Here is a 19,572-nt window from a genome sequence, read left to right as displayed (position 1 = left end):
TGGGGCCGGTGCTCAGAGTCTGCGTGAGGACACAGCTTGTCTGCGGCAAGGCCGGGATCCAGGCCCTGGGGTCTTCTGGGGCCGACGCCTGGGGTCGCCGCTGCACCAATGCCAGGTCTGCAGCCCATCCCTGAGGCGGGCTCGTGTCGCTTGGCTGGATTGTGAGGCCCTATGAGCAGAAACCACACTGAATCCTCTCCCAGCCCCTCAGCGCAGGGGTCCCCAAGTCGGGCCTGGGCCACCTCTGGTTGTCTGCCAGGGGGTCCTCCAGGGGCAGCACTGTGGCAGCAGCAAGTTAGGCCGCCACCTGCGATACCCACATCAAGCAGGGAAGTGCCAGCGAGCCAGCCCCGCCTCCACCTCCCACCCAGCCCCTGCCAGTGTGCCTGGAGGGGGGGCTGCAGAAGATGGCCCAAGCGCCTGGGTCCCTGTCCCCGTGTGGGAGACCCGGATGGAGACCCTGGCTCCTGGCTTCAGTCTGGCCCAGCCCTGGCTGTTGCAGGCATTGAGATGGAAGACCTCTCTCTGTCTCTCTAAAAATGTTTTAAAAGAAAACGGAGGTCCCCCAGGGAGTTGTACAGAGCCGGGGGTGGGGGGCAACAAACCCTTTTGTTACCCAAATTTCACACGCATGTGATGGTTGAGTCACGGAAGCGCCCCGAGTTCTTCATGCCGGGACTGTCCGCCGCGGCGGCCGATGCATTTTCCTATCATTTGCACGCTGGGGTTCAGGCGCGCTGCATTTGCCTTCCCCTTGTTATTCTGGTATCGCGTTCTGTCTGTTCCGGCTGGAACACAGGGCCCAGAGTGATCCTGCAGGTGTGAGTGAGGCCTGGAAGCCCTGGCGTGAGAGCCATGCAAATGCCCCGCGGGCCGGGGCTGGCCGGCAAATCCGCAGGGGCTTGCTGCTTCCCGGGCGCCGAGGCGGCCACGCTGGCTTGACGGGGTCCCAGCTCCTGCCCCGAGGCTGAGCCTCGGCCTCTCCAGCTAAGTCCAGAGGGAATTTCCCAGAACAAGCAAACAATAGTTCTTTCCAGCACAAAGCACACAGCCGATCAATTCTCCCTCCTTCTCTCTCTCTGTAACTCTGCCTTCCAAATAAATAAATAAGTCTCTAAAAAGAAAGTAGGACACGCTGACGGCAAAACTGCGTGATGAAGCCGCAGGGTGGGGGCCCCCGCGCACCGGCTGCACACGAGCCATGACGACCTCGGAGCCGCCGCGTCTCAGCGCTTTCATGGGCAGTGCCTGATGGTTTTATTTACTTGAGTGGCAGAGTTACAGAAGGAGAGGGCGAGACAGAGAGGGCTTCCATCCGCTAGTTCACTTTCCAGATGTCCGCAATGGCTAGGGCTGCGCCAGGCCAAAGCCAGGAGCCAGGTGCTTCTTCCAAGTCTCCCACGTGGGTGCACGGACAACCTGCAAACCAAGGCTGTGAGCTCTTGTTTTTCCTTCCGGACATTGTTCGCTCCCGCGGAAGCCGTTTCTCGGACTTTTCTAATCCTTTGCCAGCCTGTCGTCTCTAACAGTATTTTGTTTGGCTCAAATGTACTTCGGAGTCAAATGTCAGGATTTTTGTGCAATGCACGAGGGTTTGCAGAAGATGAAGTTGGGGTGCAAACCACCCAGGCATGGCCCCAAACATTCTGGTGAGCAAACCGGCAGAATAACAACCCGGGGTGCGGGAACCTCCTCACCCTCATCCTGGAGGCAGGACTTCCATCCTGACTTCCGGGATAAGGAAGACAAGGCCACGGCCATGGCTGCAGCTGCCGTGCGGACAGCCAGGTCAGGAGCCCGGGTCAGCGGGCTGCCCCAGCCCAGTGCCGCCTCCTGAGCGCGCGTCCCAGGACCGGGGTGAGCCTGTGGCACGTGCCCACGCATCTGGGTGTCCATTCACACAGCACCTCGTCTGCTCCCAGTTCCAGCTCTGCTCACACGCATCCCAGAAGACGGCGAGGGTGGCCAAGTACTTGGAGACCCAGACAGCGTGCGGGCCCATGGCTCCAGCCTGGCCCAGCCTCCACTGTTGCAGGCACTGGGGGCGTGAACCGGCAGATGCAAGATGGGTCTCGCTGCCTTTCAAGTCAAATAAAGAAAGTTTTAGAAATGCCAGCACAGGACTTGAATAAATCTCCAAAGCCAAAGCCAAAACCACGAGAGAGAGAGGCTCAGGACCCATGCCAGGGTCCCGCCCAAGTCCAGGTGCTGGGCTGCGGACACAGTGGGCAACAGTAGGGGCCTCAGTGGGGTGGGGGCTGCGCTGCTGTCCCAGGGGGATTCCTTCCTCATGGAGCCATCAGCTGTGCTCCCAGGGGTCTCAGTTCACAGGCCCAGGCTGGCCTTGGGGTCCCGGCATGAATCACATCCACACGACCCCCTCCAGGCAGTGCCTGGCTAGGCCGTGGGAGCATCCGCCTGGCCTCGCCACCCCAAAGGCTGTAGGTGGGAGTCGGTGTTTCCCGATCCAAAAGAAAGAAACAGGTAACAAAACTCCATCTAGGGCTCCACGTGTGTTGGCAAGTTGAATAAAGATGCCCACGGGGGCTGGTACTGGGGCACAGCGGGTTAAGAGGCCGCCTGCGACACCAACATCCCGTATGAGTGCTGGTTCGAGTCCTGGCTGCTCCACTTCTGATCCAGCTCCCTGCTGATGGCCTGGGAAAGCAGCAGAGGTGGGCCAAGTGCTTGGGCCCCTGCACCCACGTGGGAGACCCTGATGGAGTTCCAGGTGGTGATGGTGATGGTGGCCTCACCCGTTTGGGGCTGGCCTTTATCTTTTTCTTTTTCTTTTTCTTTTTTTTTTTTCAAAATGACACCACACTGTTTATTCCAACCTTCAAAGAACATAAAGAGGTGATGACATCTGATGCCAAACCATGCCAGTAATAATAAAGCAACAGAAAAATAAGTAACAACAAAAAGAAAATGATTTCAAAAAACAACTATTTCGGCCGGCGCCGCGGCTCACTAGGCTAATCCTCCTCCTAGCGGCGCCGGCACACCGGGTTCTAGTCCCGGTTGGGGCACCCTGGATTCTGTCCCGGTTGCCCCTCTTCCAGGCCAGCTCTCTGCTGTGGCCAGGGAGTGCAGTGGAGGATGGCCCAGGTGCTTGGGCCCTGCACCCCATGGGAGACCAGGAGAAGCACCTGGCTCCTGCCATCGGATCAGCGCGGTGCGCCGGCCGCAGCGCGCTGGCCGCGGCAGCCATTGGAGGGTGAACCAACGGCAAAAGGAAGACCTTTCTCTCTGTCTCTCTCTCTCACTGTCCACTCTGCCTGTAAAAAAAAACAAAAACAAAAAAAAAAAAAAAAACAACTATTTCACATTTCACAGCAGTGCTCTGGCAGCACTGGCAAGTATTTCCGGCCAACTGCTTCCAACAACAGGGATCTGAACAAAGCCCTGATCTTAGCGAAGGTGCCACCGCATTTGCCCCGGGAGTTTACATTCCAATCCCAACACTACACATCACACTGTTCCACTCAGCGGACTTTGTAAACCTCATCTTCAGAAGTAACTGCACTGTGCGTGATTACAATGAGAACGAACTAAAAACACAAGAGAGTGGCAGAAAAGTAAACCAAGCATCCTGTAAGGCATCAGGAGATCACTGCCGGCCAGGTCCTTCATGTGACCGGCTTCAAGAAAAGCTCTGATACTCATTTCTCAGCAAACCCAGCAGGTTTTAAAGGCAGTCTCCCCCTTCTTGCCCTATTCTTTTTTATTTATTTATTTTTTGGTAAATATTTCATATAAAACATGAAATCAAGTTCTACTTTATAAAAAAACTGAATATTTTTCATAGTAAAAAAATATATATATCTTTAAATTTCTCTGTTTAAAAAGACACATAGTAACAATACTGCAGACGACTGGGCTTAGGCCCCACCCCACCCCACCCCACCCCCATACATTAAGGCAAAGGCTCCTGGACAGGCACGGCCACCTGGCTGTGGGCTGGAGACCAAGGTGAACACATCTGCTCCTCGTGGGGTCAACAGAAGGGCTTCTCCCGCATGGTCACGGAGCCGTCCTGCATCCCGAAGTAGACTCTCTCCGCCATGTTGATGAACAGGCCTGTGTCCACCATGCCTGGGATCATCTTGATAGCGATGTTCACTTCACCCCATTTGTGTGCACGGTCAAACTTCCAGTCCAGGATAAAATTCCCATTATCTGTCACCACAGGACCCGCCTTGTGCACAGCCATTCGAAGCTGAACCTCGCCCCCAAACTTCCGGGTCACTGCTCGGCTCGCTGGGACGTAAGCCATTGGGATGACCTCGATGGGGATTCCCTTATGCCATTGATCTCCGAGATTCTTTGAGTCTTTCCTGAAGTCAGCGATCACAATGAAGTGACTGGCATACCCTGCCACAATCTTCTCCTGGGTCAAACAGCCTCCACCACCCTTGATGAGATTGAGATCAGCATCTACTTCATCAGCACCATCGATGGCGAGGTCAATCTCTGGGTGTCGATCCAGGTCACTGAGGGTTAAGCCATACTGCAGGATGAGCTGCCGGGCCTGGAAGGAAGTGGGAATGCAGACAAGGTTCAGATTCTCCTGTTTACTCTTTCAGCTATTCACTGCACAGCATGGACAATTGTAGAACCACTTCCAATTCCCAGCACTTGGTTATTCCTCACGTGGTTCTCCACCGCGGCGCGACCCGCCAGTTTCTTGGCTTCCTCGGCCTTGGACATCGCGGAGGGGGCCGGGCAGACGTTGTTGGTGTCCAGGCCGCTGGTGCTGGCGGTGCCGGTGGCACCACCTTTTTTCTTTTCTTTTTTTTTTTTTAAAGATTTATTTATTTATTTGAAAGGCAGAGTTACAGAGAGGCAGAGACAGAGAGAGAGAGGTGTCTTCCATCTGCTGGTTCACTCCCCAGTTGGCCACAATGGCCAGAGCTGTGCCAATCCGAAACCAGGAGCCAGGAGCTTCTTCCGGGCCTCACGCACAGGTGCAGGGCCCAAGGACTTGGGTCATCTCCCACTGCCTTCCCGGGCCACAGCAGAGAGCTGGGTCAGACATGGAGCTCTGCTCTAGTCCAGAGAACCGGAGCTCCGAGCTCAGTGAGGGAGACAGATCCACGCAGGGGCGGGGGTCTCGGCAGCATATGCAGGGTGGTGGGAGCAGGGGTACTGCGGGGCCTCCCTGGGGCAGGCGGCCCCCAGGGCTCGGGGTCAGGCTGCTGCCCGGGGCTCCCCCGGAACACGGATGGCGCAGAGGAGACGCAGGGTGTGCTGCTTCCACTTCCTCTCACTTTGAAAAATCCCACGTCAGCCCAGGGAGCCCGTCCATGCGTCACAAGGACATAATTGGTCCTTAACCTGCTGGCCCGTCTCTTTGGGGAGGAGGGAGCTGCCAGGGAATCTGCCAGACGCCCGGATAATTGGGTTAGGGCTGAGGCTGAGCAGACACGGGCAGCCCGAGCGCATCCTGGAAGGAGCCCCGCGGGTGCCCGGCACCGCAAGGCGCTGCCCTGACGGGGACCTAGGGGTGGGTCTCCCTGCACGGGCGCCTGGTAACCAGCGTGGCACTTCCTTCCTGGTTTGCAGATGAGGAGCCTGAGGGTCTGGAGACACCAAACCAGGCATGACCGAGTCCAGCCCTCACCCCGCCCCTCTGGGGTGGTGCCTGGCCAGTGCTGCCGTTGAAGGGGGCAGCTGGGCAGGTGCTGGCTGCCCTCTGGGGTCCTGGGCAGTGCCGGGAGCTTCCTCCCTAGAGCCAGCCCCTGCTCCTGTCTGGGCCTCCTTGGAAGGCGTCTAGCGCTGTAGCTCACAGAGAGCCAGCAGGGGAGGTGGACCGGCAGGGAGGCCCACGGCGGGCAGTCGGGAGTCGGCCCTGGCCTCTGTCCCTCCCCAGGGGGACACAGGAGCAGGCGCCATCCAGGTGGCCGGCCCTTCCGTGCTGCCAGAGAGCTACGGAGGCCACCTGTGCCCTGTGTCCGTGATCAAGGTTCATTCGTGGTCTTCTCAGTTCCCCGAAGGCTGACCCCACCCTGGGCAGCAGGGACCTGTCCTGCCTCGCTGGGTGACCATCTCAGGTGGGTTAGGGACGCTGCCTTCCCTGCTGGCTTTATTTTATTGCACTCCAGATAGCGGTCACGGTCACAGGCAGCTTGGGGGGCAGAGGTGAGCAGGGTGGCAGCTCCAGGGAGGCTGGGACGGGCTCTGCCTGGCCCTGCAGACTCGCCGGCTGCGATCGTGCCCTGCCCTGGGCCCTGGTTCTGGCCTGCGCTCTCCCTCACTTGCTGCACCCCACCCCCACACACACACGCCGACTCCTATCATGTCCCACCCCCCCACTCCTCCTCTCTGCACCAGGAGGCCGGGCGCCCTCCTCCCTCTGCTCCCAGTGGTCCCTCTCACCTCAGTGGCCTGTGAGCCCCTGGGCAGCGGCTCAGAGGTCAGTGAGGGCCTGGGGTGCCACAGCCACCGCCCTGCCCTTGGCAGCTTTGCGTGTCTGGCCCCACTGAGGGCCCCAGGGCCAGGAGCCACTGCCCAAGCTTGGTGTGGAGACGGCTCCTGTGCCTGGCTCCGTCCCGCTCAAGCGCCCCCCGGGGCCCCAGCGCCCAGATGGAGCCCAGCCAGGAGCTGGGTGCCACTCCCTTCCCAGAGCCCCCGCAGCAAAGCTGCCAACCTGCCCCAGCTGCCGCGGGGAGCGGGGGGCGGACCCCGGGGCTCCCTCCCAGGCCTTCCTCCCCCTCCCGCCGGGCCAGGCCTCTGTCCCTGCTCCTGCCTCCCCCCTCTCTGCCGCCTCCTCCCCCGGGTCCTCCCCGTCTCTGTCGCTGTGCCATCCTCTCCCCGGCTCTGCCTCTCTCCCTCTCCTGCCCCACCCCACACTCCTGGCTCCCCCTCCGTGTCTGGCTGAGTGAGGGGCGCACTCCCGGTTCCGCTGAGACCAACTGGAAAACTCTCCCCAGGCGGGATCCACAGAGCAAGGCCTACGGGCTGGGCACGGGATTTCCACGCCTGTGACTGACTCTGTGAGTCCAGGGCTCGCGGGGCTTGGAGCAACCTGCACGCAAGAGCCCTTGCCCTCCCAGGCCTTTGCAGGGCCCATGCTGCCAGGTCCCCCAGCCCCAACACCCTTCTCTGCCACGCATGCGTGCATCACCCTAGGGTGCCCCCCCCCAGCTGTCCCCGGGGATGTGCTGGCCAATCACCTCTTCTCACCCCGCCCCCTCCCAGGGAGCTCCAGGTCCCCAGGTGCCGCCCCTCCCCCCCAGCTCCGCCCTCCGCGCCTTTGTTCCCTGTGCGCTCCGCCAGGTGTGCCCCCTGCCCTGCACCTGCTGGGCACCAGACACCTTTCCTGCTTTAAGGCTCAGCTCCACAGCGGCCCCGTCACCCCGTCACCCACTCCTCTCCGTGGAGCAGGTCTCAGCCACGCCAGGCAACGCCCCTGTCCAGGCTGACGGGGCAGGGAGGGGCAGGGCCACTGCTGGAAGCAGGCAGACCCGGCTGTGGTCACGTCACCCCCAGGGCTGTGCACCTGGCGCACGGAGGTTTGTCAGCTTCTGAGTGACCAGGCAGGCGTTGGCCATTCAGAGAGAGAGCCTGCCTGCTCTCCTCCCTTCCTGGTTGTCTGAGTATCTGCACTCTTCCAGGCCCTGGGCTCAAACTGAAGCTGGGCCCAGCGGTACCCAGAGGAGACTGCCCCGTGGGATGGGGGGGCGGGGCGAGGCAGAGCTGGGTTCCCAAATGCACTTGGAGGCTGCCCACTGCACCTGGGGGCATGGAATGGAGCCCAGACCCCAGTGCGTGTGCTCGGGGGGGGAGGGTGGTGGTGACGAGGCCAGAGCCCACGGTGCCCAGTGCCGGGCTGCCAGCCCCGGCGAACCTGAGGGTCATGGCCAGTGGCCTGCAGGAGGGGTCCCCAGAGCAGCAGCGGCAGCACCAGCTGGGCTGTGGGAAGCGCAGGCTCTCGAGCCCCGCCCGGCCAGGGCTGTGCCGGGTCAGCATTCAGACCCAGGTCACCACGACCCGAGACTGGGCTTTAACCGACCTGCACACAGCCCTGAGCAGGCTGGGGAGGCCACCTCGAACCTGCTGGCACGGCTCTGGCAGGCTCAGCAAGGCAGGGCCACCCTTGGTTTCGGGGGCTGGTCAGCCGCTGAGTCCTACCCGGAGCCCGCCGGGGTGCACTGCAGCCGGAGAGCAAACTGGAAAAGCCGAACGCGACCCCAGGCCCCAGCAACGCACAGCAGAACTCAGAAGCAGCAGTGGCAGCTGGAGGGTGCCACCCTGGAGAGCAGGTGAGGAGATGGCCAGGCTGTGGAAGGCGGCTGATGCCGGGATTCTCCGTGCGCTCCGAGCACAGAACAGGGCCCTCCTCCCGGGAACCGTGAGAGCCTCGTAAGCATCTTCTAGACACGCTAGCTGAGGAGCTGAGAGGACGAAATCCCTCTTCTCACCGTCCCAGAACTCAAGTCCAAGATCAAGGTGTGGGCAGGGCTGCAGCTTCTTTGTTGTTTATTTATTCAACAGTCAGAGTTACATGAGAGAGGAAGAGACAGTCTCCTATCCACTGGGTCACTCCCCAAATGGCTGCCATGGCTGGGGTTGGACCAGGCTGAATTCAGGAGCCAGGAGCTTCATCCGGGTCTCCCACGTGGATGCACTGCTTTCCCAGGTGCATTAGTAGGGAGCTGGATGGGAAGTGGAGCAGCCGGGACTCAAATCAGTGCCCCTGCGGGATGCTGGCATCGCGGGCGGTGGCTGTACCCTCTACGCCACAGCACCGACCCGAGGGCTGCTGTCCCCTGTGTCCTCATCGGTCGCCCCTCTGTGCGTCTCTGTGTCCTGAGTGCCTCTTGTAAGGCCCCCTCACAGGGGGTCAGGGCCCACCTCTATGACCTCATTTTTACTTTAATTGCCTTTTTACAAACCTCACCTCCGGGGGCCTGGGTTAAACCACTGCCTACAATGCCAGCATCCCGTATGGGCACCAGTTCGAGTCCCGGCTGCCCCGCTTCCCATCCAGCTCCCCGCTAATGCACCTGGGAAGGCAGCAGAAGATGGTCCAAGTACCGGGGCCCCGGATGGAGCTCCTGGCTCCTGGCTTTGGCCTGGCCCAGCCCTGACTGTTGTGGCCATTTGAAGAGAGAACCAACGGATAGAAGACTCTCTCTCTCTCTCTCTCTCTCTCTCTCTCTCTCTGTAAACTCTGCCTTTCAAATAAATAAATCTTAAAAAAAAAAAAAAAAACCTCCAAATCTAGTCTCATCCTGAGGTTCTAGGAATTGGGACTTCTACGTAGCAATTTGGGGAGGGGCACAACGAGACAGGAAAGCGAGCAACCGCTCCTGGAGTCCGTCACCAGGAACATTTAAAATGTTTTTCAATGATGCAGTCATGCCCCCTCCACCGCGTGATCCCTGGGGCCCATCCCAACACGTCCACGGACACCTGACACTGGGGGTGACACGGAGCCCATGTGAGGCTGCTTTACAAAGTTCACGGGAAGGTGGAATGAGCAGATCTTCCTGTACACACGGACACACCTGGAATGAAGCTGTCATTTGTGACTTAAGTATGTGAATTAACCCCAGGAAAGGATGGCCAGTAAGAACTGGTTCCTGTTAGCGTGGCAGAAACTGGGTTGTCAGATGTAAAAACACAAAACCTGAATGTCAGACAAAGAACTATGTTTTAAAAAACTATGTCCCAGCTGCTCCACTTCCCATCCAGCTCTCTGCTATGGCCTGGGAAGGCAGTAGAAGATGACCCAAGTCCCTGGGCCCCTGCACCCACGTGGGAGACCTGGAATAAGCTCCTGGCTCCTGGCTTCGGATCGGCGCAGCTCTAGCTGTTGTGGCCAACTGGGGAGTGAACCAATAGATGGAAGACCTCTCTCTCTGCCTCTCCTCTCTAAGTGTAACTCTGGCTTTCAAATAAATAAATAAATAATCTTAAAAAAAAAAAAAAACAACTGGTTGTCAAATAGAGCAGTTAGAATAAGGTATCATGACAAAAGTTATGTGAAGCTTGTGAACTGCTTTAAAAAAAAAAAAGACTTATTTGTTTACTTGAAAGAGTTACACAGAGAGAGAAGGAGAGGCAGAGAGAGAGAGAGGAGAGAGAGAGGAGAGAGAGAGGAGAGAGAGAGAGAGAGAGAGGAGAGAGAGGAGAGAGAGAGGAGAGAGAGAGGTCTTCCATCCGCTGGTTCGCTCCCCAATTGGCCACAACGGCTGGAACTGCGCCGATCTGAAGCCTGGAGCCAGGAGCTTCTCCTGAGTCTCCCACATGGGTGCAGGGGCCGGGGCTCACCACTTGGGCCGTCTTCTACTGCCTTCCCAGGCCACAGGAGAGAGCAGGATCGGAAGAGGAGCAGCCGGGACACGAGCCATCATCTATATGGGATGTTGGCACTGCAGGTGGTGGCTTTACCTGCTATGCCACAGTGCCGGCCCCAACGAACAGTTTGTTTCTAGAACTTTCCACTTAATATTTCCAGACAGCAGTTGCCTGGGGTGGCTGAAAGCTTGCGAAGTGAAACCAGGGATAAAGGGGGAACTCCTGTGCTAGGAGAGCGACAGGAAACCAAAACAGAAACCACAGCCATTTAGAGAAGGCCGTGGCGGGCAGCGCTCCGCGCCCGCGGCTCGAGACGAGGCATACGGTGGGCACAGAAGCCACCCAGCGCGGTGCACGGGAGGAGGAAGCGGCTCGACGGGGGGGCACCGGGAGGAGCCGTACCCGCCAAAGGCCCCGCGGCGGGCCGGCAGCGGAGCTAGGACAGCCCGTCTGGCTTAATCTGAAACACATTTTCCTTGCAGCTCTGTCCGTGGACACACGCACCCCACAAACCGGCAAGGAGGACGAGGTGTCCAGAGAGGGCATCGTTTAAATAACCCTGGAGAGCGTGAGGGGCACGTGGCGGGGACCACACAGCCGGAGCGGCCCAGTGCAGGACAGCTGAGGCCGTGGGCCGACTTCTCTCCCAGGAAGGCGTCGGCCGTATCCCACCGCCAGCGGAAACGGAGGAAATAGTCCTCTCCTGCGTCTCCTAGAGACCTTGTTCCTCAGAGAAGCCGGCTCTGGATGAATCGCCAACGCATATTAGCAGGGAGAAGAGGCCAGCGCCCAGACTGCATTGTGGTGCAGTGGATTAAGCCACCACCTGTGGCTCGGCATCCCACAGGAGCACCAGTTCGAGTCCCGGCTGCTCCACTTCTGATCCGGCTCCCTGCTAATGCACCTGGGAAAGCAGCAGAAGACGCCCCAGTGCTTGAGCCCCTGTGCCCAAGAGGGAGACCCGGAGGGAGTCCCAGGCTCCCAGCTTTGGCCTGACCCAGCTCCAGCGGTGGTAGCCATTTAGGGAGTGAGCCAGCAATGGAAGGTCTCTCTCTCCTTCTCTCTCTCTCTCTCTCTCTCTAACTCTGACTTTCAAAGACTGCCGAGAGAGGGAAAGTTGGCGAGAAGGAAGCTGGGGTGAAACGAGCTAACATTTCCCCCCTGCTCTTCCCGAACTTTGTACCAACACACAGATGCACACACCACTCGCCCCGGAAACCGCCGAACGCATTGCTTGGTTTTGTCATTAGAGAGAGGGGGTTCACACCCGTGTACACACGTGCACCTGCCACACCCGCAAAGGCACCTCGTCTTGTCAGGTCGGAAGATGGAAGTCAGCCTTTGTGTGTCAGAGGGGCCCCCGCGGCAAAGCAGGTGCGGGAGGCATCCGCCGCCTCCAGCAGCCTGGGCGGCCGCCGGGTCCCGTATCTCACCCCGCACAGTCCCGCCAACAGGAGAGCCTCCCCGCTCCGCCTCTAACACTGGGCAGTAAAACCTCGGGAGAAAGTGCCCCTGTTTCACACCCAGGAGACCCTTTGTCCAGGAAAAGGTGGAGGTGGAGCAGGGTGGGAGAGAGGTGGGAGACCCGGATCCCATGCCTTTACGAGTTCAGCGCTCAGCTCCCTGCTGAGCCGCCAGCCTGGCCCTCGGGCGTATCCTCCCCAGGAAACCACACGGCCCTGCTTCCCCTGGACTGAGGGCTGGGCGCCCTCGCTCAGACTGCGTCCTGACCCATGCCCTAACCCGTTACCCCGGGCCGCCTGGCTCACCGCTACCCTCTCTCTCACCTCGGGATTCCTAACTTACAGGAAGTCAGAATCTCCAGTCCACCCACTTCCTGCAACCATTTAACCTTGACTACCCCCAGGCCGCTTTATCGCCAGCTCCCGGGGGTTAGGGCTTCTAAGCTGGGTTTTGGGTGGACCCAGCTACTTGGCCGAGAGATTTTTGTCTCGAGTGTCGACTTTCTCACGTGTTTTCTCGGCGTCTATTGCTAGGAGCCCGTTGGCGCCCGGGATCGCAGGAGCTGACTTCCAAATGCTGACCTAGCCCGGCGTGTGGGCCGGGGAGAAGCCCCACGGGGCCGAGGGTGGGCTTCTTCCTGTGATCCGGTTTGCTGATGTCTTGTTGAGTGTCGTGCCCGTGTCTCCGAGGGGGAAGGAGCCCTCATTTACCTTCCGCCGACGTCTTTCTCGGGTGTGGGTGTTGGGGCTGTGCCAGCCTCACGACACAAGTGAGACGGGTTCCCTGTGCTCCTGCTTCCCGGAAGCGCCCGCGGGGGACAGGAGGTCCTTCCCCGGCATTGCTCTGGGGCCTCTGGCTGCAGCTCCCAGGGTTTCCTGCGGCCGAGGCGCCCGGGCTTGGCAGGGCAGCGAGCCTTTCCCAGCCAGACAAGGTTGGGCGGTCCTGTCCTCTGTCCCAGGGAATGAGTGGGGGCCCAGGAAGCCCCTCAAGAGGCCCCCAACCCTGCCCAGAGCAAGGAGGGGCTGCTCCGTGGGGTGGGGGGCGGAGGTCACGGCACGTGGGGCCCCTGGAGACTGGGCCCCCAGCTGGTCTGCTCGGGCCCCGGCGTGGCCGTGGAGGCCGGGCACCGCTCGCTGCTCTCACCCTGCTCCGGGGGCGGGGCTGTGCCCCAGGACCTAGCGGCTCTCAGCTCTCTTTCCTGTGCCAGGCCACAGACCGGAACTTTCCAGCTTTCGCTTTTTGTTTTTGGCTTTTCTTCAGAGAAATACCCCTCCCCAGCCCCCATGCGCCGGCTCCTGGCGACGCGCTGGGGCCCTCGGGGCTCTGCCCGCGACGCGCTGGGGCCCTCGGGGCTCTGCCCGGTGTCCGTCACCGTATCAGCCGCTGCCACCCACCTGCACGTGGCCAGCCCAGCTGGGTCACCGCCTTGTCCTCTGCCTCTGGCCTCCAGGGAGCCTCAGCTGGAACTCCTCCCCTCCCCCACACCCAGCCGCCCCTCCCCCTGCCTGTCCTGTGTCCTGGCCCCGGGCTGCCTCTGCAGCCTCTCCCCGCCCGGAAGTCCCAGGCGTCCCCACCCGGAGCAGCCCCTGCGTGTGCGACGTCCTCCGCGCCTGTCAACCTTCCCCTCTGCCAGGCAAAGCCCCTCCCGCTGCCTGGAGGAGCCTCCGCCTGCCCCCAGGTGTGTGCAGGGTGACCTGGGTCACAGCCTTTGGACCTGCTCTCTCCTCCAACTGGAATCTGGCTGACCCTTGCCCACCCCGCCCCAGGCTCCCTTCCTGTCTAGAATCAGCCACATGCCCCCCCCTCCGCCCACAGCGCACCTGCCCGCCAGGCACAGCTCCCAGCCTGGCCTCCCAGCGCCAGAGCTGGCAAACTCTTCCCTGCTCGCCCTCCCGGGGGGAAGCCCTGGCGCAGGGCCTCTGCCGGCCTGGGCAGAAGCGCTCCCGCCGCGGCCGATTCGCGCCACCCGCACAGGACAGCAGCCTCTTCTGCCCTGGGTTCGTTCCCACCTGCAAGTCATGGGAGACCCTCCAGCCACCTCCCAGCTCCAGGCTGGAGCTCCCCCCGCCCATGCCTTTCGGCCCCTGTGACCAGAGCCTCAGATTTGTCACCTTTTTTTTTTTTGTCAGATTTGTCAAAATGCTACGCACTGTGGCGCCGAGGGTGAAGCCTCCGCCCCGGCTGCCACCAGCCCACATCAGAGCACTGGTTCAAGTCCCGACTGCTCTGTTTCCAATCCAGTTAATGGGCCCGGGAAGCAGCAGAAGATGGACCTAGCCCTTGGGTCCCGGCCACCCACGTGGGAGACCCGGATGAAGCTCCTGGCTCCTGCATTATACCCGGCCCAGACCTGATTGTTGCGGCCATTTAGGGAGTGAACCAGTGAGTGTAAGACCTCTCTCTCTCCGTCTCTCTCTCTCTCTCCCCCTCCTCCTCTGTTGCTCTTCCAAAATAGTAAGTAAATGCATCTTAAAAAAAAAAAGAAAGAAAAAGGCCGGTGCCACGGCTCACTAGGCTAATCCTCCGCCTTGCGGCGCCGGCACACCGGGTTCTAGTCCCGGTCGGGGCACCGGATTCTGTCCCGGTTGCCCCTCTTCCAGGCCAGCTCTCTGCTGTGGCCAGGGAGTGCAGTGGAGGATGGCCCAAGTGCTTGGGCCCTGCACCCCATGGGAGACCAGGAGAAGCACCTGGCTCCTGCCATTGGATCAGCGCGGTGTGCCGGCCGCAGCGGCCATGGGGGGTGAACCAACGGTAAAGGAAGACCTTTCTCTCTGTCTCTCTCACTGTCCACTCTGCCTGTCAAAAAAAGAAAAGAAAAGAAAAAGAAAGAAAGAAAGAAAGAAAGAAAGAAAGAAAGAAAGAAAGCAAACGAGCGACTCGCAGTCCCAGGCCCCAGGGAATTTGCACGGAGCCGGCAGCCCGGGCCACGTGGGTGCGTGGGGCCTGAGCCCTGGGCAGGCCCCCGTCTGGCTCCTGTTTCTAGGATCACAAACTCAGAGAGTCCTGGAAAGGGACCGAGGGATAAGAAGTGAGTTAGTGAAGCATGGACAGCACTGTGGGTGGAGGGGTAGGTGGGGGAGAGGAGCAAGGGAGGGGTGGGGGAGGAGCAGGAGAGTGGAGGGGTGGGTGGGAGAGGAGCAGGGGGGTGGGGGGAGGAGCGGGAGGAGACGGCCTGAGTGGGCAGGGTGGACGCTGAGTGTTGAGAGGCTGAGCACCGATCCCTGCAGCTCCTCTGGGGCCTGGCTGGAGGGCTCAGCCTTGGGAGGGGGCCATAGAAGGATGAGGCCCAGCTTGGGAGACCCTGGGGGCGAGAGCGGGGTCGGGGTCGGCAGAGGGGGGCCGGGCTCCAGTGTGGGAGGGAGGGCGGAAGGCGCCCGTGCCTGCGGCCGGCCGGGCTGGGTAGGGACAGCAGGCGGGCTCCTGCGGGAGCTCCCTGGGCTCCAACGTCTCCGCAGCAGAGCTTGGCAGCGCTTGCGGGCAGGCCTGACAAGGCGATTCCCGAAAACGACCGAGTGGCCTTGTCCCACGGGAAAGCGTGGAGCCTCCTCTCCCCACGCCCCCTCCTGGCACTGTCTTCGCGGTTTGTGCCGCGGGATTGGGTTTCTCCCTGGGGCTCCTGTAATGGGAGTTTGAAATCTTGCCATGTCTGCAATAATCTTTTTTAAAATTTAAATGTTTATTTATTCATATATTTTCATCTGCTTGAAAGGCAGAGCAAGAGAGAGAGAGAGAGCGAGCGCGAGCTTCCACTGGTTCACTCCCCAAATGCCTACAACAGCCAGCTAGGGCCGGGTTGAACTCAGGAGCCTGGAACTCCATCCGGGTCTCCCACGTGGGTGCAGGGGCCCAAGCACTTGGCCCATCTTCTGCTGCTTTCCCAGGCACATTGGCAGGGAGCCGGTTTGGAAGTGGAGCAGCCGGGACACGAACAGGCGCTCAGATATGGGCCATGGGCATCCTACGCGGTGGCTTAACTGGCTGGGCCTCAGCGGCCCAGAAGCTTCCAAGGTCAACGGAGGTCTCTGGATCCGGGCGCTTGACCTGTGGTTCGTGGCAGGAAACCTGGCGCCTCAGCTTGACTGGTTAAGTCCTGGGGGCGCCCCCTGCAGGCTGTGCCTTGGCCTGGACGACAGTAGGTGACCAGGCTGAGGTCCTACACTTGACGCCCGCCCGGGGCCCCTCCTCCTGTGGATTCCTGCCTGCCGGGGCTGCAGCCAGCCAGAGCTGGGCTGATTCTTTTCTGATTACACAGATAAAGCAAACATCTCTCCAATTTGTCAACAAGAATAGGAAGAAAAAAAGCACAGACTACCAGTTTCAACACTTTATATCCGTAAAAATCCCATCGTCATCTTCCTTATGTCGCAACTTTGCAAAATGTTTTATACGAACTACTTCCTCCTTTTGAGGATCATGACAGCCATGACTAATCCGCTGATTTATTGAATTGAAATATAATTACAATTAATCATGTTTATGCTGCTATCTCAGCTCTGCTAGTGTTGGGTGGGGGGTGGTTCTGGCCTGCTCTGTTGTCTTTCCCATGCTCCCTTAATGTTGTTGAGAGTGACCTTCCTTCCTGGCTGCCACAGGACATTCTGGAACATTCTAACTTGGTTTTTATGGGCCCAAGGATCCTAGTTCCCTTTGGTGGAGACGTGCCACCGCCTGGGATGCCAGCATCCTGTGGGAGTCCTGGCTGTTCCACTTCTGATCCAGCTCCCTGCCAACGCACCCAGGAAGACAGCTCAAAATGGAGTTCCAGGCTCCTGGCTCCGGGCCAGCCACAGCCGATGCACGAAGACCTCAGCTCACCTGGTGAAACCAGACTGTCTACAGATGGTCCGTGACTCACACCTCAAGATGGCTCGGGTTCCGCTTTATCAGTGTCTCACGGCTGCAAAAGAGGTTGGCATTCAGTAGAAACCACACCTTGACTTTTTTTTTAAGATTTTATTTATTTATTTGAGAGGGAGAGACAGAGAGAAAGGTCTTCCTTCCGTTGGTTCACTCCCCAAATGGCCGCCACGGCCGGAGCTGCGCCGATCCACAGCCAGGAGGAGCCAGATTCTTTTTCCCAATCTCCCATGTGGGTGCAGGGGCCCAAGGACTTGGGCATCTTCCACTGCTTTCCCAGGGCATAGCAGAGAGCTGGATCGGAAGTGGAGCAGCCAGGACTCAGACCAGTGCCCATATGGGATGCCAATGCTGCAGGCAGAGGATTAACCTACTGCGCCACGGCACCGCCCCCCACCTTGACTTTTCGATTTGGTCCTTTCTGCAGGCTGGAGCTGTGGGTTCCATCTCCGTGATGCTGGGCAGCCTCACCGCCAAGAGGAGGAGACGCCCAAGGCTCCGCAGTGCCCGGTGCTGGTGAGCCGGGGCGCGCTGTTCAAGGCGTTCTCAATGCGTGCTGTCTTCAACTTCCGAAATGAGCTTCTAGGGACAGAAGCCGTGGCGAGGTGAGCAGCATCTGGAATGAGAGAATCCAGGTCAGGGAGGGAGAGGGAGACCTTCAGGTCAGGCCTGGGTGCGCACGGCTCCAGGCACCATAGCACCTTCCAGGGATGGGCTCCAGCCTGGGTGGACCTGCTGATCCCCGATCCACACAGTCCCAGCGTCTGTGCTGAAGGAAGGCAGCACACCCGGAAGTCGGAGGCACCTGCGCCCCGGACCTCTGCAGAAGACCCAGCACTCACGCTCACAGGGCCACGCCGGCCGCAGGTTCTTCTCTGAGCCGGTAACTGACCGCAGGAGAAGGTCAGTTCATGTGCTCCAACTGGCTCACAGGCCCGAGCCAGAGCTGGCGCAGGTCAACCCAGCCACGTCCAGGAGGACACGCTGTGAGCAGCGCCTCAGAGAGGTGTGCCCTAGGAGCACACATCGGGTGCCAGGAAAGCATGGCACTGGGACACAGCGGGAGCAGTGATCACATGGGAGGAAGGCGGAGGAGAAGGTGGCCCAGGCCCAGGGACACCTGCAGGCGTCTCGGTGCACCTGCCCTGACGCTGGACAGACGATGCTCCAGGGCTGCCACTGAGGCGTAGCAGGTGAGGACCCCATGTGGGCTCTGGTTCAAGTCCCTGCCGCTCTGCTTCTGATCCAGCTCCCTGCTGACGCACCTGGGAAGGCAGCAGAAGACGGTCCAAGTGCTTGGGCCCCTGCACCCATGCGAGAGACCAGGATGGAGTTCCTAGCTCCTGGCTTCGGCCAGGCCCAGCCCTGGCGATTGTGGCCATTTAGGGAGCAAATCAGTGGATGGAAGATCTCTGTCTCTCTCTCCACTTCTGTGTGTGTGTGTGTGTGTGTGTGTCTCCCACTCTCTCTGATGCTCTGCCTTTCAAATAAATATTTAAAAACAAAACAAAACAAAACAAAATACCATGAACCGGGTGACTTGTAAACAACAGAAATTTACTGCTCACAATTCTGGAGGCGGCAAATCCAAGGTCAAGTGGCCAGCTGGTTCCGTGTCTGCTGAGGGCCGGCTTGCTCACAGACAGCGCCTTGTGGCCAGGGACCCTCACGTGGTGGGAGGGGCGAGGGGCCCCTCCCAGGCCTCCTCCATAAAGGCACTAACCCCACCCCTGAGGACCACCCCCACCCCGCTGCAACTCCCTCCCAAAGGCCCCGCCTCCTGGCACCAACACCCTGGGGGTTAGGTCCCCCCCACGGAATCAGGGGCTGGTGCAGCATCAGGGCGCAGCACGTGGCACGGGCAGAGCTCAGGAGGGGCCCCCGGGGGGGCAGTGGTGGGGGTGCTGCAGACAGGGACTGAGAAACGCTGCGGGCAGGCCTGGGGGAGCCGGGGAGGGAGGCCCAGGCAGGAGGTGTAGAAGCATGGACACACCCCCCTGGGTGGGGTGGGGCAGGAAGGGCGTTGCGGATGGGGAGGGTTGAGAGCCGGCTTGGAGGGGCTCTGGGGCTTCTGGGAGGAGCAAGGCGGGGACAGCGGGGATCCAGGCACAAAAGGAGGAGCCGGACAGACAAAGGGGTCTTGTCTTCAGACAGAGACACACAGAGACCCATCTTCCATCTGCCACTTCACTCCCTGGGTCGCAGGGAACTCCCTCTGGGTCTCCCACGAGGTGGCAGGGCCCGCCCGCCTCAGCCATTGCCCTCCCAGGCACGCGAGCGGGAAGCTGGGTCAGAGCGGAGGAACCAAGCCCTGGTGGGGGTGGGCACCACCAGGCCTGCCCCCCTCATTTGAACTTTTTTTTTTAAAAAAAGATTTTATTTATTTATTTGACAGGTAGAGTTACAGACAGTGAGAGAGAGACCGAGAGAAAGGTCTTCCTTCTGTTGGTTCATTCTCCAAATGGCTGCAATGGCCGGAGCTGTGCCGATACGAAGCCAGGAGCCAGGTGCTTCCTCTGGGTCTCCCATGTGGGTGCAGGTGCCCAAACACTTGGGCCACAGCAGAGAGCTGGACTGGAAGAGGAGCAACCGGACTGGAACCAGCACCCATGTGGGATGCTGGCACCACAGGCAGAGAGTTAACCTTGTGTGCCCCGGCGCGGGCCTCCTCATTTGAACTTTAAGATGGGCCACACACCTGCGGGTGAAGGGGAGGGAACCAGCAGGGAGTGGCAGTGCTGCCACCCGCCACCTGCCCAGTGGAGGCAGCGGACACCCACGATGCCCGACGGCCCCGCTCTGTTCTCACTGTCCTGGGGGCCAGCAGGCTGTGCGTATGGCTGGGAAGTGCAGCTGACCAGGCAGGAGCCAGCGGGGAAAGCAGGCTTCCAGCGAACTCCTGAAACTTGGTCGGACACTGGGCCAATGGAGGCCAAGCTGCTGGCC

General features: G+C 60.1%; 1 protein-coding gene across 1 annotated transcript in view; it reads right to left on the bottom strand.

The window, feature by feature from the left end:
* Nucleotides 1–3,912: 3,912 nt before the first annotated feature.
* The window catches only part of LOC100354897 (ribose-5-phosphate isomerase-like), a 29,551-nt gene continuing 13,891 nt past the window's right edge, over nt 3,913–19,572 (bottom strand). The window contains 2 exon segments of the mRNA XM_089309080.1: nt 3,913–4,578; nt 4,581–4,795. Coding sequence (XP_089165206.1) covers nt 3,998–4,578; nt 4,581–4,795 — 796 coding nt within the window. The 3' untranslated portion in view covers nt 3,913–3,997.

This window comes from Oryctolagus cuniculus, chromosome 11, assembly GCF_051225735.1.
Source record: "Oryctolagus cuniculus isolate XC-2025 breed Fujian yellow rabbit chromosome 11, ASM5122573v1, whole genome shotgun sequence".
Lineage (NCBI taxonomy): Eukaryota > Metazoa > Chordata > Mammalia > Lagomorpha > Leporidae > Oryctolagus > Oryctolagus cuniculus.
The sequence above is the reverse complement of the archived record's forward strand: the minus strand, read 5'-3'. Positions and strand labels throughout refer to the sequence as shown.